General features: G+C 43.2%; 3 protein-coding genes across 3 annotated transcripts in view; 2 read left to right on the forward strand and 1 right to left on the reverse strand.

The window, feature by feature from the left end:
- SNW1 (SNW domain containing 1) overlaps window positions 1–1,756 on the forward strand; it is a 16,158-nt gene extending 14,402 nt beyond the window's left edge. The window contains exons 13-14 of the mRNA XM_084287586.1: window positions 758–921; window positions 1,005–1,756. Coding sequence (XP_084143712.1) covers window positions 758–921; window positions 1,005–1,209 — 369 coding nt within the window. The 3' untranslated portion in view covers window positions 1,210–1,756. The remainder of the gene's footprint in view (window positions 1–757; window positions 922–1,004) is intronic.
- Window positions 1,685–5,268, reverse strand: SLIRP (SRA stem-loop interacting RNA binding protein). Its single transcript, XM_084287588.1, has 4 exons — window positions 5,122–5,268; window positions 4,944–5,002; window positions 3,205–3,312; window positions 1,685–1,817 (listed from the first exon to the last, which is right to left on the reverse strand). The coding sequence occupies exons 1-4, from the start codon at window positions 5,210–5,212 to the stop codon at window positions 1,758–1,760; spliced, it is 318 nt and encodes a 105-aa protein (XP_084143714.1). The 5' UTR covers window positions 5,213–5,268; the 3' UTR covers window positions 1,685–1,757.
- Window positions 5,204–18,616, forward strand: ALKBH1 (alkB homolog 1, histone H2A dioxygenase). The gene is made up of 6 exons (XM_084287587.1): window positions 5,204–5,415; window positions 8,175–8,283; window positions 11,399–11,561; window positions 15,126–15,216; window positions 16,375–16,568; window positions 17,108–18,616. Exons 1-6 carry the CDS (start codon window positions 5,287–5,289, stop codon window positions 17,529–17,531), a joined length of 1,110 nt encoding a protein of 369 aa, XP_084143713.1. The 5' UTR covers window positions 5,204–5,286; the 3' UTR covers window positions 17,532–18,616.
- The last annotated feature ends 6,272 nt before the right edge of the window (window positions 18,617–24,888 follow it).

Raw genomic sequence — 24,888 nt, forward strand, 5'->3', positions numbered from 1 at the left:
TTCAAGTTGCAGCGACTTCGTTTTCTTTGTATAAATGCGCTGATTGAATAGGGGAAATGTGCTCTGAAAGAGAAGCAAGTAAATGCTTGCCATTCCCATTACTGCTTCTGTGAAAAACCCTTCTGAAGATATAAATAGTGAACGGCAACATTTGTTGTCCCTGAACTTTGTACTATTGAGAGATGAAAAAGTAGATTAGGCTTTAAAAAGTCCCTCAATAGTCCTGCAGTGTGTCAATCATTCTTTTTCACGTCTCCAGTGAAAGACTTGCAGGCAGAAAGGGAAGCTGACGAATCAAAACTGAACAAGCAGGCAGTTCTACTTCCATGGTTTACATAAACTTGTGCAATTTGGATCAGTCAGCTTAAATCGTGTTTTCCAGAAATCCTGAAAAACGTGCGTTTCTGCGTGGTTGTACTTGGCCATTATAGACAGCTGTACTTGCAGGGCAGACTGACATGATCCATTATTCTGAAATATGAATGGCCAGCAATCCTTCCCGTTGCTTTGTGACAGAGTAGAAGTGGCGCTAACTGAGGCTGGTAATCATTGTGTCATGTTGTCTGGTCTTAATCCCAGAGCCAAAACTACTCATACCCTAATGAAGTGCTTGAACCCGCTGGAAATCAGCAGTAAATCACACAACAGCATCTTTTTGTATCTGTCTGACAGCATGCCTGTATCTTGATGTTAAAATTAATTTAGCAGGTTTTGGACTCGTTTGTATTATACAGCTGTACATCTTTCTTCTTCACAGGGTATGGACAGCGGCTTTGCTGGAGGGGAGGATGAAATTTATAATGTTTATGACCAGCCTTGGAGAAGTGGAAAAGATATGGCCCAAAACATCTACAGACCAAGTAAAAATGTGGATAAGGACATGTATGGTGATGATCTAGAGGCTCGAATCAAGACAAATAGGTAAGGGGAAAAAAATACAAAATATTCTTAATTAGGGTTCTGAAGTTAGAACCAACTGAGTATCATCTCTTCCGCCCTCCCAGGTTTGTTCCCGACAAAGAGTTCTCTAACTCGGATCGTAACACCAGAGGGAGAGGCAGAGATGGACCAGTTCAATTTGAGGAAGATCCCTTTGGTTTGGACAAATTTCTGGAAGAAGCCAAGCAACATGGTGGTTCGAAACGGCCTTCTGATAGCAGCCGCCCTAAGGAACACGAGCATGAGAGCAAAAAGCGGAGGAAGGAGTAAATGCCTCTGTTCCCTGAGTAGCAAAGAAATGGACTACTTGCTTGGACTTCCTTCAAAAGGCATTTTTAATATCACGGAGGTGTGTAGGGGGATGGCAGTACGTAAAGCAGTTCAGAACTCTTGTGCCAGGTGGAGATGCATATACACATTAGTTCTCCGACATAGGACAGCTACCCAGGGAGAGCGGAAGAATGGAGACCACTTTGAAACATTTCACAGGGGAACTGTTCTGTAGCAAGTGATCTGACTTTGCTAATTCCCTGTTGCCCAGCATCTCAGGGTAAGAATGTAGCCCCTTCCTCCAGCTTTAGTTTTTTAAGTAGCTGAAGCTTTTATTTCATCTGTTAAAAAGCTCTCCTGCTGTATATAATTACTGTCTCATGCTATAATGATTCGGTGTTTCTTTAGTGTGGTTCTATACTTTATTTGAACAAGGAGGGGAAACAGCTGGATTCTGTTTTAAATCAAATACTCATTCATAGTTTCTCCATAATCTTTATTTTAGTTTCTTTACGTTTAGTGAAATAAAGCCACCTTCCACCACTCATTTACTCATTGTCTTCTTTCTGCTGATTGAATCTTCTACTTTGCTGCAGTTTGACAGAGAGCTGAAAACAATGGATAGTATTCGCATTAGGCAAGAAGTTGTTTGTTGTTGTTGTTTTTAAAACTTCTGATATTTTATAACATTTGTATGGAAGGTAGACCTCTCCTCTTGCATGAGGTAGAATCACAAATATTCAGTTCCTGGCAGGAAAGTTAAAAAGATTCACACGGCAACAGTGATGTTTATCAGCAAAACCTCTTCTAAGCTTGGAATTTGAAGTGGAACAGAAGGTAACTATTTAAACCTAGCACAGTAAATGGGAGACGTGATCATACATTTTCCTTCTAGAGAACCTTGCATTTCTTAAGAAATGAAGAAGCCAAATCGCCTTCTGCTTTTCATTTCACTGCAAAGAAGCATCAGAGCTCCTGTTTAGAGTATACTCCACACCACACACACACCCCTAGCAGGTAAAGGAAGGCGGTTATTTTACAACTTCAAGAATAAAATGTAGCAACGTTTCCAGAAATGAAGAAACCAACACTAAATACTCCTCTCTGCTAGTCATAGTACTTACTTTAAATAGGATGGTAGTTGTATGCAGCTCTGGTACTTTCAGCTCAGTTTATGACATTAGCTTAGGGCCTGGCTTGTCACATTTCAAGACTGAATTCACTAAGCTACTGCTTGATTTCTGCTCCCCTTCTGCACTACAGTTTAACGCAGAGGTCAGCTCTTAGCAGTATGTCCTGAGATAACCACAGTCAACATACTGCGGGCAGCTTTGCAGCATCTTGCAAACTTATTCTACTCTGCATTGAAAGTTTCAGGAGCCTCGTTGTCAGAACAATATGGCTGGATTCTTACTGAGTGTTCAAAGACATTAACTGATCAGATTTCTTGTTGTGCTATATTGTGTAGCTAGGTCAGGTGAAGCACATTCAAATCTACAAGGAAATCCCCTCAGTAATTCCTCCCTATTTAGTGACTATGCCAAAAGCAAATTTCTAGTTGTCTCTCCACCATCACTTGTTTTCACTGAAATTTAAAGCTTAGCTTTACTCTGTCATCTTCCTTCTATTCCCCAACACAGAAATTAAATGTTGGAGTCTGCCTCCAGAAAGCTTTATTACAAATAAGTTGCACAATGGTTTCTGAACAGTTTTACCACATTCATGTTCCTTTACCTTAGCATAGGAGAAAGCTTTGATCTCTGGATATGGGATCTCTATGGTGTCTATGGATATACGACCCTAATTAGTCAAGCGGAGATGGTGGAATAAACAACTATTACTTATTTAAAACACACCAAACGCATACTTAAGTGGCAAAACACAATCTCACATGAATTTGTATGGCAATATTTTGATGTTACTGTATTCAAAAGAAAATGGAGTTAAAGACCCAGCTCATTATGTTATTTCATTAAGGGATTTGTCATCTATTACCTTGGAACCTTCAAGTATGTGAGAGTCCTTTTGAAGTGTATTCTGAACATCTTCTGGAGATGAGAATTTAATCCAGCAATAACGTTTGTGAAAGCCTGTATCTTTGTCCTAGTTACCAATTAAAAAGAAAAAGCAGTTAATATAGGAAGTGTTCACATAGGCTGTTAACAACTTTCTATCAATGTTCAACTTAAGGATTCAGAACTTATCAGAAAACTTAGTGTACCTGTTTCAGAAGCTTGTTTCATACTTTAAGGCATTTACTTTTACTGACAGCATGTGGGGGGCCTAGCAGAGGCTGTTCTGCATCCCTTTTTCTCGAGTCCAGCAATCAAAAAATTTTAAGATTTTAAGTTATAGTTGAAGACTGGAATAATGCATAGCTGGATGTTTCAAACTGCAGTTACCTGCTATTAAGCCAGTCACAACAGAACTGACATTTAAATGGCTGCCTGATTTGAAAATAAGCCTTCTCAACGACTTGAAAGCTATTCAGCAAGATAAAGCAGCTGCTTACAGCACTGGAAAAGCAGGCTGCAATTCTAGATGACAAGCATTTAACTGCACCAAAAAGAAGAAAGTTATTTTTTTAAGAATAATTTGCCAGTCTGAAGAGACAGTTGTCAATAAAGCAGGGATTGGTGCAGGAGGGTCAGGTCTACTGAAGTGCCTATTATCGCAAGCTCCTCAACTCACTGAACATCAGGCATGATTGCCAGCACTCCCAAATAGCAGCAAAGCTTCTGTCCACAAGGTATCGGGGTCACGTTGCCCTGTTTCAATATCCCAGCGAAGTCTTTACCGGGGTGTCTACAGGCAGACTTTTGTAACTCTGGCAGTTTTACACATTAATGAATGCTCCTAAAGTTATCACCACGTCAAAACATGTGCAGCACTTCTGGCTTTAATCAACAACGAAGGCAGGTTTAAGGTAAGCTACCTTACCTACCTCAGCAATGGAGCAACACGTTCTGTTCCAAACCTGAGAAGCTGTGTGTGGCAGACACCTCCTGAACGTGCCCTGAACTTCAGCTTTCAGCAGTAACTACACTGCTTTCTGCACTTCTAAACTGTTCTTCAGCTGATAACAAATCTAATTTAACAGAAGCTTACTACACACTTAGCTTCATTTAACAAACTGCTTCACAGACAAGTTAAAGAACCTCTGCTCCTTCAGCAATTATTTGCAGGCATTCCTCTTCTGCTCTGTTATGGATGCCTTTTTTTAATTATTATTGTTCTCTCCAAGAAACTGCACCAGACACTGAAATCCCTAATCTATATGCTCTAAATTGGACAACTGAAGAGCAGAGAGGCAGGGACAGCTGACAGCTCGGGAGCACGTGAGGGGGAATGAGGATTTCAGGAGAGTTCCTTGCTCTGGACAGCGTGTGAGCACCTTGGACAGGCAAAAACCTCTCTGTTAGGCCCAGGAGAGGAAACACATGCATGGTTTATTGGCAGAAATTAAGTGAAACCGCAGTAGAGAACCTACTTGGGTCAATTAATAAGAGGTATTTTTATGTTGATTATTGAGAAAGGGCAGTAACAGCAGGCTCTGAGGGATGCGTTTTTTAAGACTTGGATGAAAAACGTCAGCCTTGAACGAGAAAAGGAATGGGAGAGGAGGAACTGGAAAGAACGAAACGAATTTAGGGTTGCTGGGAGCGCACCCAGAGCTCCCAGCCAGGCCCCCGGGGGTCTGCCGAAAGCGCTCCCGTCCCGTCCCGGCTACTCACGAAGGGCAGCTGGCACCGCTGCACGGTCCCGAACTGCGCGAAGTACTCCTTCAGCTCCTCTGCGGGGGGAAACAGCGCGGTTATTACACGGGCCCCGGTCCCCCCGCGACCCCCAGAGATCCCGAGCCCCCACCCCGGCCCGCGGGCAGGGCGGGGAGGTGCTGCGGGGCGCACTCACTGCTCGACACCGTCCAGGGCACATCGGCCACGAAGATGTCGAAGCCGCGCCGTGCCCGCCTCGCTGCCCGCACTGCGCCGGCCGCCGCCATCTTGTGCCGCTGCTGCGGCCGCCCCCGGCCCGCCCCGGCTGCGCGCCCCGCCCGCACGCGGCGCCGGGCCCAAAATGGCGGCGGCGGCGGCGCTGGGCCGGGAGGGCGGGGAGGACGCCTTCAGGAGGCTCTTTCGCTTCTACCGGCGGCGAGAGGCCTCCGAGCTGCGCGGAGTGCTCGATTTCTCCGCGCCGGGGGGGCAGGTAACGGCGGGGGGGGGACAGGGAACAACGGGATCCTCCCGGCTGCCCTCACGGCAGGCTGTTAGTTGGCGCGGTGTGGTGTGGCCCCGCTGGGGGAACGGGTGAGGTGTATGGGGGTGAAGCGGCCTCAGCCTCTGAGGCATCGCGGCTGCGGGGCTGCTGCCGCCATCCCCGGTGTGCCGGGGGCTCCCCCGTGGTGCCCCGAGTGGGGCCGGTGCCGGAGCCAGTCCCGGTCACCCGGTGGTGCCTGAGCAGAGCGCCTCGTCGGGGGGGGCGGTCGTGATGGGCGCTGTGTGCAGGCAGCTGTCTGAAGCTGCCGCTGTAACAGGAATCCTGCTTGATGGTTTTCTGGTTTTGCTTGTATTTATTTACTGCTGTTGTTAACTTGTTATGCCCCAATAACTGATCTCTGAAGTCTCTAATAGAACCACGCGTTGTTTAAGGGAATCAAAGTGTCATGCAGACTGGAAAAAAAAGTAAAGTTTTATGTTAGCTAATGCTATTTACTATTATTAACGCTATTTCCTGGGCCTGTCAGTTGCCATTTTGGTCCTGAAATAGTTGCGTGAGCAGGACACGGAGCCAGGCTTTGGCTCTCCCACCTGAGGAGCTGTTGGCTGCAGTTCTGGCTGTCTCCTAGAAAAGTTTCTTTTCCTTTTTTCCTGTCATGCCACAAGCATCTGGCCCAGCTGTCAGTTCAGGCAGTCAGGAGTCCATCTGAAAGTAGCGTTCGGTTAATCATAGTTAGTAGTTCTGAGATGTCCTGAGTTACTGAGAAGTGATCCTTTAAACTCATCTCCCATTTTGTCTCATCGCAAAAGGATAACGGATGTTTCATCAAGTACTGTTAAGCATGGATTCTCCATGAACCTATACAAATACAGGGCACAAAGAATATAGTTGAAACGAAACTTGACCTAATTTTTCATGTTTCAAATGTTTAGTCTTTTCTTTCTACTGTTCTTTTAAAATAAATATTTTTCTATCTTTTCAGGCAACGATTTTGATACTGTGAAGTGGACACAAAACCTGACCTATTTGAAATTGTTCAAGGTGTTAGCGTTAAACAAGGGAGTTGTTAACATTTCAGCCTTTCTTGAGCTTGCAGCAATCCTTTATCAAATAAAGGATTCCAGCCTTACAACCCTTCTGGGAAATTCATAGGCCTTGAAAGCATCACAAGCATCTGTCCCTTCTCCATGTCTTTCTTTTGTGCAGGTTACCTTCTGAGATCAGTTGATAGCTCACTGGTGAAAGCATCTTTTATTCCTCTTTTCCCCCAGGTTAAAAACACGTGGCTTTTCCCTTAAAGAAGAGCTACAGGCCAGCCAGATTGACCCAGATACTATTGTTCCTTTTTTCTCAGAAAAGTGCTTCAAGTGATTGAGCTCTTCAGTGAAGTGTGACATGCCCCAGCTGCCCTGCTACAAAGCATGTTTAACTGATTCAGCACGCGTAATTCTTCATCACAGAAACAGGTCCTGTTCTCAGGAAGCCCTGGCAGCAGCAGTTTGAGGAGACAGAGGTGGCAAAGGCTCAGTCAAAGGAATTGCCCTCCTGGGGTTGTTCCACAGACAGGACTCAGAATTAAGCTCTGCGAGGCTGGAAGTCACAGAGCTGCTTTTGGCAGGTAGTGGAGAAATTGGAAAAACTGAGCGTGTTTCCAGAAACTGCTCCCCAGCAGCAGTTTAGCATCTTCTCACAAATGTGATGCATGCAGTTTTGACTCATTGCTCAGAAGATTGCAAACAGACCGGTCAGCCTGCAGAGACTAATTTATGCCTTGCTCACCTCTGCAGAATCTGAGTGCTTGCGCTTGGGCCTTAATTTTGTATACACTTCAAATTGGCGTCAACCAAATCTTGCCTGCCTCTGCCTGCTTATTCCTACAGTGCCTGCGCAGCTCTTTCCTTACACCAGCCTCTACTTTTGCACAGCTGTGTTGACAGCTGGACTGGGGAACTGAGCTGGAACAAAATCAGCCTGCCTCGACCCGGTCCTCCCTAAGAAACTTTGCAGTCCTGAGGGAAGAAGTCAGTGAGAGCTTGGATAAGTTTCTTTCCTTCAGCAAGTGTAGGCTTATTGCAGCTTAAAACACGTTACTGTGGCCCAGTGTGGTGAGAAAATACATCTTGCTGACCCTTGTGTAGGAGACAGGAGCAACAATGTGGTATTCAGCATTTATAGGGTTTCTGCAGTCCTTCACATCAGACAACTTTGCATGTTTTATCATTGTATCTTTTCTCCTGTAAATTACAGATGAGGGTAGTTATCCACCCTATGGAATTAGGAACAAAAAACAGTAATTGGAAAATGCTCTGAAGACATAAAGTGTTATGAGTAGTAAATATTGCACTCTCTCATGGAGATGGATTATTAGCAGAATATTTTTTTTACAGCCTGTACTATGGAAATGAACAAATAGTGCAGCTTTTTTTTTTTTTTAAACTATAAACTGTTCTTTATGAATGAAGGACATCTCTTCTGATCCCTGAATCTCGTAGAAATTATAGGTACCTTTTGATTCGTACATTGAGTACCTACCAGCCCTGTTAGTAGCTGTTTGCCTCGTTGTGGTCACGATTATTCAGACAATAGTTCTGTGGTACAGCTGGCATTTTCACAAGATTCCCTGAGTATGATGTTCTGGAATAGGGTAGCACTCTTTCTTTTGTACAGGTGTTGTTTTTAGACGAGTTTTGTCTCTCTTCCTGTTGTTTTTTTCCCTCCCTTTAACAGATGCATTTTTCTTTTGCCAGGTGTTCAGATCACATCTCAGTATTTCTTCAGTCAGTGACCAAGATGCTTCCCGAGCAGGATTACAGCCAGTTAGCCGGTGGAAAGCCTATGGCCTCAATGGCTATCCAGGTAGGTACCTCTTGATTTCAAGAAAAATCTCACACAACTTCATTGCTTCTCATTCAGGCATCTTCCATCTTATCTTCCTTGTCCTGCCTAAAAAATCTATTTTGGTTTGCCTCAGCATAATTTAACGGCGGTGGTGGTTTTTTTAAGTGCAGTAGAACAAACGACTCCGTTAAAGGGTGGGATGTGGTGACATACAGAGCTTAGAACAGAAGGAGCAGTAGTTTCATGGTCTCTTACCAACCAGATCACCCCTTGTGAGAATGGATTCCACTTGATGTAGCCTTCGATAGAGATTTTGTATTTCTGCAGCATCCATTTTTCTTCCATGTATATCATGAACGTGAGGTAAGTGGCTGAAATACAGTCACTTCAGGTCTGAAGTGTGGTCTCTACATAACTGGTGTACAATAAGTGAATGTGAACCTCTTGTCCTATTCAAGGTACAGAATAATTTCATTAGGCGTGTAACTTCAAAAACTGAAATGGTATTAGGTTTTCAGGACACCTGGTAGAGTCACACAAAGATGTTAGGTTGGATTGAACCTCCAGAGGTCTCTCGTTCAACCTCTGCTTAAAAGAAGAGCCAGTTTGAAAGTTAGATCAGGTTGCTGAGAGCTCTGGTTGAGTTTTGGAAATCTCCACAGACAGAGAGTACTCAGCCTTTCTAGGCACACATTCCAATGCTCAGTAATTCTCATTGTGATGTTTTTTTCACCTTATATATAATCAGAATTTGCCTTGCTGTGGTTTGTGACTATTGCTTCTTATAATTTTGCCATGTGCTTTGGAGAAGAATCTGGAATCTCCAGGTAGCTTTAAGTCATACAGGCCCATGTGTAATCAGCCTTAATTGCCGCAAGGGTGCACTACTGACTCATGCTCAATTTGTCCTCCGAGACAAATTGGTTTTATGAGGGGTTGTTCCTGTTGCTAGACACCTGCATGTCTTACCCAGATGGAGGCTGGAGATCACGTTCACCAGGTGTAAGGTAAAACCTAGTGTGCTGCAAGATTTTGGTGCAGTGCAAGAATTGTATCTGATTTCTCATGGCAGATTCCTTTAGTATACAGATCCCCAAATAATTCCTCCTTTGCTTATTCTACTCAGCCCAACTCTTTCAAGGCCAAAAAGTTCATTTATGTTGCATTTAAAGCTTGAGTTGTTCTTTAGTCAGCTCAGAGAGATTGCTAAAGAACTATAGTTCTTACTCACCTCCCTGCCATGTGTGGCTTACTCCGCTTTCTAGCGCCATTAGCCCTCTCAGGAACTATTCAATCTTGAATACAAGTGTAAAAGTTTATAGTAAAAGCCAACAACTGTTAGAAATTCAGGCTTCTCTGCTTTTTTTTGACATCAGCAGCATAGTAGTTTCCTGCTTTTCGGTTGCTCTCCCTTTTGTAAATCTGGATTACTCTGATTTCTTACCAGTAAGCAATTAAAGGTTTGGAGAGACACAAACATGTTTGGACTTTCTGATACAAGAGTCATAAAACCTGGATTCTTGTTCTCAGTTCTGTGTGTAAGTAGTTGCCCTCCAGGCTTCAATTCCTTCATTAATACCTGGAGACAATACATGCCTAGCGCAGTGTAATTCATGTATGTACTGAAGTGCTTTGAGAAACACACATCAAAAGCTGTAGACAGGAAGGGCAATGTTATTACTCTGTTCTGTACAGAGGCCAACAGAAAGTAAATTTAATGCTTCTGGCAAAGAAAATTCTTGTAGTCAGACCTATAAGAAAGCTACCTGTAGACTGAAGGTGCAGGGAATGGAGTGAAATGAATGACAGTATGTTATTAATACACTGCAGGTTCTTTTCTAAGCAGTTAATTTAATCTTGTGAGGTCTGTGAGATACGCTGGCAGGAAGCTTTTTCCATGCTTTTATTACTGTTTTCATAAAGGCCACAAGGCAAGTTTGTAGCCTACTGAGACTCCTCGACTTGCTTCTTCCTTTTTCATCTATTTTTGTCTGTTTAACTTGCTATGACTGAGAAGTACAAAAAGATACAATAGGGCAAAACATTGAGACCTCCTTTTCCTTTGTTCCCCCTAAACCCTTATCTCCCTTTATATGTGAATTTTGTGTTGGTGAGCCTTACTGAATTGACAGTCTTGAAAGAGTGCCTTGATTCTCAGAGCAGGTGCGATACAGATTAACAGCATCTTCCCCTCAGCACGCTCACTCATCGATACTGTCAGTCCTGGCCTGGAAGGAAACCCCCTTGGGGTGCTGGGGAGAAAATTCCAGTGAAGAATCCTGTTACCTCTTCTCACAATGGTATACCTAATGTCAAGGACTATTGTCTGTTAAGATATGGACCAAATCGATCCATTACGTTTCTGCTAACACTCTTATTTGGGCTGCTGCTTGAACTCTGTCTGAAATGCTTGGCTAAACGAATGTGCACTGTAGCTACCTGTTCATCTCATTTCGTTAATTAACAATGACTGCAAAATGTATCAACAAAGGCTACAGCAACAGGCAGTTCGGATTATAATTTGATTTTCATCCCATTTGAGCACTACCATACAAAAATGTAAAGACTGATATGACCAGACTTGCTTGGAAGCAAGCATGAACCAAGGAGAGAAACAGTTTACATTACTAAGTACTTGTTCAGTCTGTAGACTGCTCTCTGCAGTTCTGACACTGAAGGAGCAATAAGAAGACACAGTGAGTTCTGAGGCAGCACCAAGGTTAGTTTGAAGCCTGTAAAAACTCAACTAGAATTACTTTAACTTTGCAGAGTTGAAAAGAATTTTGCTGGAGCACTTCGGTATCAAATTTACTCCAAAGCAACTGGCTTTCCAAGTTCTCAACCCTTTATCTACCTGTAATCAATATGCCTTATGCAGATATTTTTGACTCAGACCAGCTGTGGCTTCCCCCCTGCCTTCTACCTTATAGCCACCAGTTGTTTGGAATGAAGAAACAGTAGGTCTCAATTAGTCAGACCTGTTAATAGATTTCATCAGCTTACAAATTCAGGAGCTGTACATCTAAGGTGTTCTTCCAGTACCTCCCACTCTTCTTTGCCATGGTTTTAGAAAACATAGGGATATGCCTAATTGTACTTTCTCCCTACCCTCTCCCTCTTTCTTTATGGTCAGGGTTTATTTTCATACGAAACCCTTTCCTTCCGGGCTGCCAGCGCCACTGGGTGAAGCAGTGCCTCAAGCTATACACCCAGAAACCCAATGTCTGCAACCTGGACCTGCACATGGCTCCTGAGAAGACCATTGATCTGTGGGGGCAGAGCAAGGAGCAGCTGAGGTGAGTCCAGAGTAACCCTGGCTCAAAACTAACAGAGCCAGAAGTGCTCAGCTCTGAGAAGGTTGAAGAAAAATAACCAGGGAAGGGAAGCTTAAAAAAATTGTGTGCGTGCTGGCAGTATACAGGTTGTGTCAGACATGCCAAGCTGAAGATGAATTATGGCATGGCTTGATGTGCATCCTTGTTAAGTCTCTTCTTTCACGTTTATAGTGGGATTTTCCAGTAGCAAGTTATTCCAAATCTGTCAGTTAAACGTCTAGGGTAAAACAGCAACCCTGGCTGATGGCATGGTGCTCAGAAGCTTGCTAAGCTCAGTAACAGGTGGAACCATGAGGTCCCTCTAGGCCTCAGTTTTCCTGAGGCAAAGCAGATCCTTTCCAAACATGCTGCATGTGCTAGCTCCTTCCAGTCAGATGCTGGATCTAGTGTGCTGCAACTTAAAGGCCATATTTGTATTTTTTGAACTCCTCAAATCTGCTAATTTCTATGTTTTATTTTCCAAGGTGTTCTTCCAGGTATTTTTCTTTCATGCCATCTGAGATGGAGATTAAACATAACACTTTAATGACAATCCAGTTTATACTCAAAGGTTTCTATGCTATCAGAGTTCTGTGGCAATGCAGCGGCCTTTCCTCTACCCAATTTGGAGGCTAAGAGAATTTGTCCAAGTTTTAAAGTCAAGTAGAAAACTAAAATCCAAGTTTTAAAGCTTTTTTTTTTTTTTAATTAATCATCTATAAAAACAAGTTAGAAGCTGCTTACAGTCTACGATCTGTTAGTTATTGGTTATTTATCATTACCTTGTTGATTTCATTGCTTGTTTTTCAAGAAGGTTGTGTCACGTAATGGATTGAAGAGATTTCCCTGCAGCTCTCATCTTCCACTGCAGTCTGTTAGGGAAATTGACCTGGTGAGATTTTTTTTTTAAATACATTCTTAACATCCACAAGATACAGATTTGCACAAGTGAGGTTTGGACTTGTGAATATTTTCACCTAGGAGAGAAGTTATGACCATACTTGTTACTTCCAGGCTCAGTCAGAATTAGTTGCAAAAATCCAGATGCTTTTTTTTGTTTTTAAAATATTGACTTTTACATTTCTGTTCCATCAAGGATGAAAAATTGTTCTTTGAAAACATTGTGAATTGTGCCCTACAGCTGAAAAAAGTTGAGGACTGTTGCAGCTTGACAGGCCTTTCCCAACAGTACCTCCTGCACACACAGAGAATGATCAGAACAGAGGTTAATTTGCAGCTGAATCTAATTCAGTTGAAAACAGTGTTTGGAAGAGTGATGGCTGGCAGCAACACTGGCAGTTTTATTAAGCACTTGCCTTAGTCTTCAAGTGTGCAAACTGCTGTATTTCTGCTTTACCCGAGGGGAAAGTGGATCAAACTAGCCAACTTGTCTATTATTAAGAGTGAGAGCTTTTCAGGGAGGGGAAAAACAGAGTGCTTAACTAAAAGGAGGTCTAATTCCAAGCCTGGACACAGCTTTAATGCTTTTTATCTTTCCATCTTCTTAATACTTTTTCATCTTCCATCAGGAAGATACCTTGCGTGTTTTGCTTGGGTCATAGCATATCTGCTGTTTGCAGGATGCAGGAATCACAAGGAAATTTCCTGGAAATGTATGCCATGGTCTCTCCACAAAGTGGAGTTCGGGTATTTTCTTAAAGTGTTGAAGACAATTAGAAGTATCAAAGAGGGTAGAGCATCCCTACAAAGGAGATTTTATATGCATCTCCCTCTGTATAAGAAAAAGGCTGGGGAAGATTTTATAGATGCAGGCATTTACCAGTGAACAAAGAAAAAACGGTGCTTCAGAAGAACCCCACTGCTATTCAGACTTGCTCTCTTTCTGAAGTAGTTACACCAGAATCTTTCAGTGCCTTCTCGTAGGAGCAGCTGGTGGTACAGCTCTAGGAACTTCCTGTTTCCAAATACATAACACTCAGGCTTTTCCCTTCTTAGCAATCACATTTGAAATCACATGCAAAACACTACATTCTGGGACTAAGGATGTACCGAGCTCGAGTTCCTGCTGTTGTGCAAACACTAACACAGCAGCGAAAGAAGACGAAGGGCACTTTCAAACGGCAGGTGCTAAAAATGTTTCATTATGAATATTAACTTCATTGGTTGAAAGATGTAGAGGAACGAGTTGTGGGCTCTCCCTTTTGGAAATGCCATGTTACCTGTTGGGAGCTCCCTCAATTGCTCCAAGCAGCATGTATCTGACAGTTGCTGCATTACGGTAATCGCAGTTGTTATTACCTTATGACAAAGAAGGAAACGGGAAAGATTACTTTCTCTCAATATTCAGTGAGTTATGAAAAATCTCTGCAAGTAAAGAAACTGGCTTCTTCCTGGTTTAACTTAATTCCTCTTCCTGGTTTAGCTTATAAGCTATTGATACTAAAGATCAGTATAGGTGCAGGGCAGCAACAAGCTGTGTATCCAGGTAGAACTGCACATTAAATGCAGATACTTGGTGAAGACTTGACCGTGGCAGCACAAATATTATGCATTCTGTTTTATGAAGGAGTGCATGTCACACTGAACTAATGAGGCTATAAATGAGAGCCAGCCATCTGGTGCTACTGTTTATCATGATGTTCTGAGTACATTTCCCTTTCCTTTCTTTACCATAACATATGACTTAGCATGAGAAAAGAAGCTGCAATTGCTGGCAGAACCAGACTAGAAGATATGTGTACCTTCCTTTTCATATTTGTCACTAACATGCTTTTATGTCTGCCTGATATACTCGAGTTAACGCTTTTTGGTCCAACTTTGTGAGGACTTTTCCATAGGCCCACCCCTGTGTGAGGTTTCAGACTGCTGGACCACTGAATTAGGGTTGTCACTTGAGAACACTTTCGACATGCATTGTGCTGCTCCTTCCTAAAACATCCACTGTGCTTTTTGTCCTGCATGGCAGCCTGGATAGGAGACACCTGTCATCTAGATTTCTTGACATTCAAAGATGTGTATTGTCGTAGCTAAAGCAGTCTTACTGCGTTAGTTCATCTTAAGCGCTTCTTGTGAAAGAACCAAGCAGAAGAACTAATGGTCCTCTACTTAGGAGAGCGTTATACAGCTTGATATACTTCACTGTCAGGTGAAGCAGTTTCCTTTCTTGTAATTTTCCATTTAGTGACTGGAATATTTTTTTTCCTTGTGTTTACACTTTTAGATCTTCACAGATTCTGTTCTTTCACTTGCAGGTGCATAAACAGTACACATTTAATTCTGACGTCTTAATCTGCTCCAGTTCACTATGCTGTCTCCGTCTGATAACCCCTGTTAGGTACCACAGAGCAAATACAGATTTTCAAACTGCCAACAATTGGTGGTAGACCCTACAGCTTGCACTGATTGCATGAACTGAATTTTCAGGGTCTTAGAAAGAAACAACAGCGTCGCTGAAAATAAGTCTAGCAATGATGGTTCTAATAGACTGTCACGCAGATGAATGAATCTCATTACTGTGTGTTTAACTGCCATAAAACCCTTCAGAAATTAACATGTGTCCCATTTCTTTCTATTTTGTCTTTGCAGAAGGAAGGGTTCCAGTAAATGTGAGCCCAGAAGCTTACTGGAGAAGTTGCGCTGGGTGACCCTCGGTTACCATTATAATTGGGATACCAAGGTATCAAAATTAAATTCTCCATTTCTCTTCTTCAATGTAAGTACTCAGAAAGGCAGACAGAATAGGGTATTATGGAATAAAATTTAGTATTTAGTAAGATGCACATGATCCTACAAGACAGTCTTGAGGAAAGGCTGTAACAAACCATGCTTTTAAGAACATTTTTAATATGTATGAGTTCACTAAGGAGGATTTAACAGCGAAAGCCCATTGCTGCCATCTTTGCTTTCAAAGGTAATATGGTAGCGTGTACTTTGCTTTAGACCCCTGACTCCATTTCAGGGTAAGTGAGCATTTTTACCTTGCTAAAAGGAATAGGCTCAAAAGCATTGTTAACTACTTAGAGTATGAGTGTCCTTGAGTGCTTCTTTGAAATGCTGCTTCTTGATGGAAGAGCAAGAGAGAGTCAGAAGAGACTGCTTAAGATGTGACTTTCAACTTATTATCTGAAGCAGTATAGCACAGTCTCACCAACTAACAGCTATTTTGGAGCTCCTTAACATTTTGGAGACCTAAATAAACTTTCTCAGCAGATTGAGTCAGATGAAGGCTGAGAAAAGATGGCAGAGTGAATATATGCAGTTTATCAGTATATTGCAGATACTTAACCAAAGCAGATTGCAGCTTTTTCTTTTTTTTCCTAGAGCAGCCAGTTAATGTGTGGCCTTAGTAAAACCTGATTACTCTCTTCTATTCTTCTCAGTCAAAATCACTCAAGGGAGAGAGGAAAAAGTAGGCTTGCAATTGATGCCTGTTTGTCTTATCCTTCAAAGAAGGAACAAAGATGTTGGTTTCAGAGCTCTGTTGACGAGATAAAGAAATCTCCATCAGAAGCTTTAGGTGGTGACTAAGTGACCTGTGATCTGTGATAGATAGGATGTTGGTACTAATCTTACTGACTTCCTGTTTAATAGTAATGGTTAACTCCACAATTTAAATCCAAGACTATTAACTCTGCCAATTTCAGCATAGGCCCAGAATTAAACAATAAGAGAAAAACTTGAATTATACTTACACTGTAGTCACACTCTAGGCAAGTATGATCTTCTCTATGACTGTCAGCCAGACTTCTGAGATCTCATTAACCGTCTGTTTTCAATTGTATGTGCTGTCCTGATGTTTTAGGTTTGTTTGTTTTTCCCATTCTCCTTCTTCCAGAAGTACACACCAAATCACCACACTCCTTTCCCCTCAGACCTCGCGTTCCTGTCAGAACAAGTGGCTGCAGCCTGCGGGTTCCAGGGTTTCCAAGCCCAAGCAGGGATCTTGAACTACTATCACTTTGATTCTTCACTGGGAATTCATGTGGACGAGTCTGAACTAGACCATTCTCGGCCCCTTTTATCATTCAGGTGAGTGCATTGTGATTGTTGTGGGAGGATTGGTGGATTTATATTTTCCTGTGGTTGCATACTGTTACAGGAAGTTGGTGTGATGTAGTTTGCTAACTGGATATATAATCTTCACTCTCCAAAGACCTGAATATTAGGAAGCTGTAGCACAATAGCATTGGTTTCTTGAAGACTGCTTGAATACCATGCATGTGGCATCTCTGTGGAAGAGCTCTTTTCACAGGGGACAGTTCTGTTTTAGAGTGGCAGACTGGCAATTTCAGTACTGATCAACAAGCATGAAATACCTCAGCAGAGCTTCAAAATGGGCAAGGCCACACAGTTTGTGAACCAAGGTTCACACTTTGCCTAATGTTAACCAGGCCTGTTGGTCTGCTTTCTGTGTTCTCGATTCAAAGTCAAGATGAGGAATCCATCTGGGGTTTTGTTCTTGTGTGTTTTCTAAAGAAATGTAAGTGGTGCTAACATTTTCCTATTATACACACAATTTTCTGTAGCTCAATTTTTCTCTTCTCTCTCCATCATCATGCCGTCTTCAGTTTTGGGCAGTCCTCCATCTTTCTGCTTGGGGGCCTGAAGCGGGAGGAGGCCCCAACAGCCATGTTCATGCACAGTGGAGATATTATGGTGATGTCTGGCTTCAGCCGCCTGCTGCACCATGCCGTGCCCCGCGTCCTTCCCAACCCCGAAGGGACAGCTTTGCCTTCGTGCCTGGACCAAGCCCTTCCTTCAGACCTTCCTGCTGGCTCGGTCATTGAGCAGAGCTCTGAGGAGGACTGGCAGGTCTGTGCCAAGTACTTGCAGTCTTCCCGCATTAACATGACTATTCGGCAGGTGCTGGCTGAGGGTCAGAATTTTCCAGAAGAGTCTGGAACAGACTTAAAGGGTCAAGCACCCTCTGAAGACGGTTACCATCAGGAGAACGGCAGAGCCAAGAGACACAAAGCAAATACTGACAGCTGAGACCAGGAGATCGCGTTGGTGTGGACTGAATGGGCAACCTCTGTCTGGAGCTGGGAGCTAATACGATCGTAGTCACCTGTCTGTGTGGGCAGTAAGGAACATCTGCAGAATCAGTGCTGTCCTTGGTGCTGTAAGAAATAAGCTGGGGGAGGGAGGGAGAGAGAGAACTTAATCAGAAAAGAGGGATACGTTTAGGACTGGGTCAGGAGATGAACTCCATTGAAGTTCTGTTGCAGACGTTCATTGTACTTGAGTGCCTTTAAGTATTCTCTATAACTTTCTGACCTGTATGTTGCACTATCACGCTTGGTTCAGTGATGCTCATAAAATATTTTAAAATCATTGGGCAGAAAGCGTCTGCAAAAGGTACAATTGGCATGCATTAAAGAAGCCCATTGGCCTAGTAAAGCTCAACTGAAGTGCGTTAATGAGGGTGAGGGAGAGTAGGTTGCTGTGAAACCTACCTGCAGCACTTCAAAGAGAATTATCTCTACAGTAAAAACTGGTTCAGTGATCAGAAACTAGCAGCTCCCCTGAGCAACGCATACTGTAAGCTTGCTGTAGCTCTGTGCTGTCCTTTTGCCTGCTTGCACCCCTCAGCTGCAGCAGAAACTGGTTTTGAGTGGATCTGGACTTCTTGCATGTTTCAAATTTTAAAGGGAAGTGACTGGGGGCTATATTTACTCAGAATACCTGATAATTCCACGTGGGTCTCCTCCCAACAGTTAGGATGTGGCTGAGCCCTACGTCCCCATTCTTACAGAAGTGCCCCCTCTAAGTGCCTGCAGATTCTGGTCCTGCAGTCCCAAGCTGGTATCTTTAAGGAACAATGACTTGCAAGTTGAAGCAATGAAGTTGTAAATGGAGTACCTAAAAAAGAAATTAATCACTGACTATCTCTGTCACCCAAAGATAAATACAGTGAAACAAAGGCAAGAACTGGCTTTTGTGCCCATTCTCTTTAAGACTCAGACCTTCCTATCTGCTTTTTAATGCAATTTTAATTGTTGGTGTGGAATGTTCTATCCCTGGGGTATTTTGTTGCACTTTCCCAATGAATAAACTTACTCAGTTTTTAAATTAAAGATCTCTATCAGTTTTAGTCTTTTTTTTTTTCCTTTTACTTTCCTTCCTGTTATTTATTTCAATGTATTGTTAATGCTGCTGCATCCCTTGTGCTGTTCCCCTTCAGGCTTCTTTTGGATCTATTTATTGCCTCAGCCATCTGCTAGCGCTGGTGGAGAAGCCCTGCATCTCTGTCTGCAGGGCCACTTTGCTTATGGGCTGTTCGGGGTTTGCTGGGTAGTTTCAGAGGGGTGTTGCCTGTGGTATCAAGTCCAATTTAATATGTATGTGGTATCTTTTCCTCCTGGTGTGTGTCTGATCTGTTTATGTCACTGCAGGTGAGTATTTGTGTATCTGCGCAATTAATTCCTCTACGTACAATACTGCAATGAGCTCCAGTAATTTATTGACTGAAATATAATTAGATGTGGGGTTTAATATCTCACTTCCATGTTCTATGCCAGAAGTGTCTCCTTTCTATATCTTAGGCCTTATATGGACAGCTGAGCCCTGGGAAAGTGAATACTGGTACAGAGAGGTTACAGTATGACCAGAAGGGAGTGTTGACCATCTGGGTAAGTTTCAGGAAAGAGCAGAACTCCTTTAGTGGCACCTGAAGAAGAGGATGGGGAGAGGAACACTTGTCTTCATAACAATGAGCAGACAGGTTTTCTCTTGTTAACTCAGAGGGAAGCTAAAATCTACCTATTCCCTCAGCACTGAAGACGAGAGAAGACAGGATTCATGGAACCAGGCAGTTATTAACCAAATGGCACTGGTTGCTTCATGTTGCAGGCTGAGGTTTAAGTATATTCATATTTCCAGTTCTTTATGTCTTCAGTTCCCTACAAACATGACAAATGCCAAGCATTTATTTATTTCAGTATGCAGTTGTTTCTGTGGTTCAAGGACAAGAACCCATACTGTTTATCCTCTGCAGTTTGAAATAGAAGGAAATGCTGCAAAACAACAATAGCAATTGTTCAGGGGAAGGATCCCTTTCATTGAAGCCTTGTGTTTAGATAGGGCTGAGCATCTACTGAATTACTGATCTGCACTGAACCCTGTTATCTAATGCCACTGGGAGACATACACCTGACCTAATTGTGTACCAGGCACCCAGAAAATGAAGAATCCATGACCTAGAAGGGTGCTGACCAGAAATTACTCCCACCCAAAAAAAAAAAAAAGTAAAAAAGTCACCCATGTATGAAGAATAACAAGTGTAAGAAGGGAGAATTTCCTGAACTGCCAGTCTAACAGCACCGTTGATTCCACAACTATATTAGCAGTGAAGAGTGGAGTACAACTGAGGAAACCCCTGACCTAGTCTACACAGTCACCAGTTTGTGGCATTTGCACCTCACCTATTCATATTTGTGATTATATGGCAGAGTATAATTCCATAAGTATAATTTCCATAGCACTGATCATAGCTCAGTTTTTTATATCTATAGATACTATAAAGTTTTACGTCTGTTGATAGAGGTACATGCTGAGATACTGTAGCTCTTAGTTCTTGTCAAGGAGATGTGCTGCCCAAGGGCCACACGCACAAAACTGCATCGGTGCCATTGGCAGCAGGCTTCTAGGATGCCCTGCTGTGTGCAGCAGAGGGGAGAGAAAGAAGAGGTCATCTGGGCCAGCTCTGCAAGAGAATTTATGTAATGAGCTGATTACCAGAAGATAATGATGTGTTTAATCAAAGGCCACCTGGAAATGAAGTATGTTGTTTACCCCCTGTACTCTGTTATGTGATCTATACATAAACTAACTGTCTGACAGAATTTAAGCAGTTGCTAATTTATTTTTTTAGTACTCTAGAATAAAGGAAAAATAAAATCCACAGTTACATCAGAATCAATGCACAGGGGGATGAATGCTGGAAGCAGAAGAGGAAACTGCCTGTACAAACTTAGCATTTCAGGCCTCCTGAGAGTACCCTGCTAGGGAAATTCAGTGTTACAAACTGGGCTGCGCAGTAATGCTCAAGACAGATTTACTGCATGCCCTCTGCTTGCCCAGCAGGCAGTAACTTACTGGCAAAGCAGTCCCTAGAGCTGTGCCTGCTGCCTGGAAGATTCTGATCCCAGTTTTTTTTGAGAGTTTGTCATTTTTTTCCTTACTGTTGTCACTGCTGTGCCTGCAGGTCCGGGTTGGAACTGGTTTGCATCTTCCAAAATTCAGACGAGCTTGGATTTGTCTCCATCTACTCACATAACCCATTCCCATTCTCTGCATCACGGCTCAAGCAGGACAGATAAAACGTGAAGAGCAGACTCATTGGTGACAAGACATGTTCCCACTTAATTAAGATGCAAAATGGAGCTATAACTCAAGGTGCTTTAAGCATACTTCAGTTCTGATGAAAGTGTAAAAATTGCCCACATCTGAACACGTTACCTCAAAAGGTTAACAGGTGTATGTGGACTGCAGAAATTAATGGTCCAGAAAAATAAGTTGCTGGAGGCCTCAGAAGACCCCTATATAGAAAGTCTTCCTTGTATCATCTCTGTGCAAAGAGACAGGTTTTAGCAGAAAGTGTCTGACAATGCCTCTGGATATCCTAATAACCAAACTTAGTTGAAAACAATCTGTTGCATGCTACAGATCTGGTACAAGAGGCACAAGGTGCTGTTGACCCAAGTTTAGCATGGTACAAAATTCAGCTATTTATATTTAGCAGATGATAATCACAAATAGCTTAACAAATACAAAGAATTGAACCCTGACTACTACTACGGTCGTGTTTACTCTAGCGGAGTCCAGGTGAGCTCAGTGCCACATGTAAGTCAGAGCTCAGCTCCTGCAGGCTGTACCTTTGTGTCACCTTTCGATACCTGTAGCCAAGGGACCCCAGGAGCAGCGGCTGGAGGCACCTCTGCAGGTGCCCAGCCCAACCTCCCGCTAGCAACAGTGCTGTTGCCCACAGGCTACCCGTGCTATTAGAACCCTGATGGCAGAGCCTGCCCTTCCTTTCAGTAGCCTGCGCCACTGCTGCCCTGCTCACATGATGAAGAATATTTATGTCCTGCCCGAGTTTGCAATCACAACTTATAAACATTCCCTCTGCCTTTTTATTACCATCTATTACTAGCAAGAGTTTGGTCCCACTGCCTTTGTAACTCCCCTTCGACTAATTACAGTCTACAATTTGAGGAGGAGAGAGGGATCAATCTCTACGCCACACAAAGGGACCCCAAGATCCACAATATTTGCTCATAGATTGCAAGCCCTCAGCCCCTGACGTGCCTCAATAACCCTTCTCTGCACCCCTTCCAGCTTCAGGTGGTATCCAGTCTCTCTGCTAGTGCCGGATTCTGCTACAAACAGGATGCCACCAAGTGGACAACTGAATCGTAACTCAAACACACCAGATCCACTTAAACCCACTGGATCCTAGGGTGTTTTGCTTTTGGGGTCGCAGCAGGGAGAGGAACAGTCTGGAATATCAATATAATTTTAGTCCAGCTAGCATCACCCCCATCCTGTTCCTGCTATTTTAAGTGTACAACCCATTTTAGGAAGACCTGACTGTGCACAGAAACTGAACAGGTTCATCAGTTACAAGTCCATCTGCCCAGGACAGTGTCTGGAGTGTGGCAGGGAGTCAGATCTGATTTTAATTCTCAGCCAGTGCTTGTGCTCAGATAGGCATCACGGAAAGTATCACCCACTTCCACTGCTCCAGGGAGAAGGGGAGAGGGGATGAAGTCTGTAGAAGTGCGGTATCTTTCCCTCTCTTCACCATAAAGGCTATGATTACTCCTCTGGATAGTCAAAGTTCTAACCTTGGATAGGCATTTCCCATCTTATTTCTATTCCATCTCTGTTTTTTCCTATGTTGCTGCTGAGCATCCTCTCCCACAAAATCCCACTGCGTAGTGGACTGTCTCCAGTCTAATACCTGGGAATTTCTCTCTCCCCCTTTTTGTGCCTGTAAGAACAGAGCTTAGCAGCAGTGTGCAATGAACTGAATGGCCTAAAGGCTGAGCCCTCCTTCACCATCACCCAGTGTTCCTTTCCTTAACTCAAGTACTCAGTGCTGGTGGGTGAGCTAAGGACGTTTGCTCACAATAGAGATTTTTCCAGTCTCTTTCATGTACACATCTCAAAGTTCTTCCAAAAGATTGGTCAGAACCATTACACTCTGGAAAGTTAAGAGCAAGGCCAATTTACAGCAAAATGCGACAGAAGAGAAACAGAAGTTAGGCAAGATACAATGAAACATTCTCCAAATATTTTTGTGAAACTATAGAGAGAGTAAAAAGTGAGACAGACCAAAGAGATACTGCTTCACTCTTCTTGGATGTTGGGAAGTCAGCGCTTTTCACAAGCTTTTAGCTTCTTTCTAGGTGAATTTAAAACTCATTCTGTATTTACTGAGGAAGGCCAGAAGAATCAATAGAGGGCTTGGCTTTCTAGAGCTGATCTTCTCACCAATCATTTCTGTCTCTGTTCTGCACAAAGGGCTTAGATAAGAAGGTTTTGTTTTTGTTTTCTTTCTCCTTAATGGATAGGTTTCTTAATTAGGATGGGGGAAAAATTACTGCAATTTTGCTGTGGCAAATTAAAACCAAAATGAGGTAGCAAAGAGCATGGTCTGGAGGGGAGGGGGGCAAGCAGAGACAGCTATTGATTTTGAAATGATGGAGGAGGCCAGAGCAGAACACACAGACTGGAAAGAAGACTCATCTTTCAAAGCACCGTTCTTGCTTAAAAACAATCAGTCTGGGCAAAGGTGTTGGTTGTTGCTGAAACTTTGAAGTTAGCTTTGTTTTCAAACAGAATTTAAATTTTGGAAAGACTTGCTGGTTAGTAAGGGGATGGCTCCTTAGACACATCTAGGAACTAGGAATCACGGGATGGAGCTGAACATAAGTAAACCTGAGTGTCCAGAAACACTTAGCAGTGGTGGTAACAACAAATTATTTGTAAATGGTTTCTTCCAAAGAAGAAAAAAAAATGCCATTGCTCACAGCCAAGTAGGCAGAGAAAAGGCAGCAATCATTGCTGAGCATGGCACAAGCACCAAGATCTAACACCCCTCTCACTCCCAGTTGCTGCATAGCATGTCCCATCTTTTCTAGAACAGAGAGAGCTGATCTGGCATTGTCTTGCCTGTTGCAGTAACTGAGATCAAGCCTAGGTACAGCTTTTTGCCACTGCAGTCAGCACACTTTCATACACAATTTTTCCCTGTGGCTTTTCAGGCAGCATTCCTCTAAGACTAACGTCAGATGTTAATCTGACCTCTGTCAAATACAGCCAGCACCTGGAAAGACTCCGAGCAAATAGCGCTAATCTTGTAATAACTGGTTTGTCTGATTGTTCTCATTGCTGTGATGAAACCTGACTTTGCAAAAGCGCTGATTATCAGATGTCTGTGACACGTAGTCAGGAAGATTTTTGCCCCACTACTGCACACAGGCTGTAGCCGTTCTAAATCCAGCTGAATGCTGCATGCAAATTACCCATTTTTTCAGTCCAGAGAGCTGAAAACATGTTGCAGGTCCTTTCAAAGCAAGGGTTTTGTTCCACCATGTAAGAGACCCATCTTCTATTCTTTGCACTGATACTCATTGCTCTGTCAAGTCTTCATCCCAATGCTGGTGAAAAACTGGCATCTCTTTTGCTCCTCACACTGGGATGGCAGTTTGTAGGAGCTACTATGTCCTTGCTCACAACCCGTTTTCTCCCCCTCACTCTTCCCTCCAAGCAGTGCCACAAGGACAAGATCTGCCATTTTCCCACTACTTCCTCCATCTTTGTAGCCAAGGTGCTACCACGTCACCTGTTCCCTGCCTGAATCCCAACCATCAGTAACACACAAGTAGCTGGCAGTGAGAACTCTTCACTCCTGACACCCTGTCTGCACTTGAGAGCAGCCGAAGCCCACCTCTCCTGCAACAGTTTCAGGGACTGCTCCTGCTTTCGATGGCTGCTGCAGGATGTCAAACAGAAGTGTAGAGATAGCAACTCTAAGCCCTTCCTGGCCCAGTGCTGTCTGTGTGCTCCAGGAGACATCAGGGTTTGGCACGGTGCTTTGATGCTTCAGCACTTACCTGGGCTGAAGGTGGAATCAGTCCGCAGACATCTCCCTCCTCATCACAGATTTATGCAGCAAGGCAAGTCTTGCACAGTCTTATCGCTTCCATTGTCTGCTCCACTGTCTGTTCTTTCCTCCTCCTAGCACTAAATGATAGGAGAGAAGTTAAAGGAGAATAAGATCCCAGGTGAGCAAGCATACAGAAGTGAAGATATGGCATGCTCTTTCTGATCCCCGTGGCCT

Source organism: Netta rufina (genome assembly GCF_964035555.1).
Source record: "Netta rufina genome assembly, chromosome: 5".
Lineage (NCBI taxonomy): Eukaryota > Metazoa > Chordata > Aves > Anseriformes > Anatidae > Netta > Netta rufina.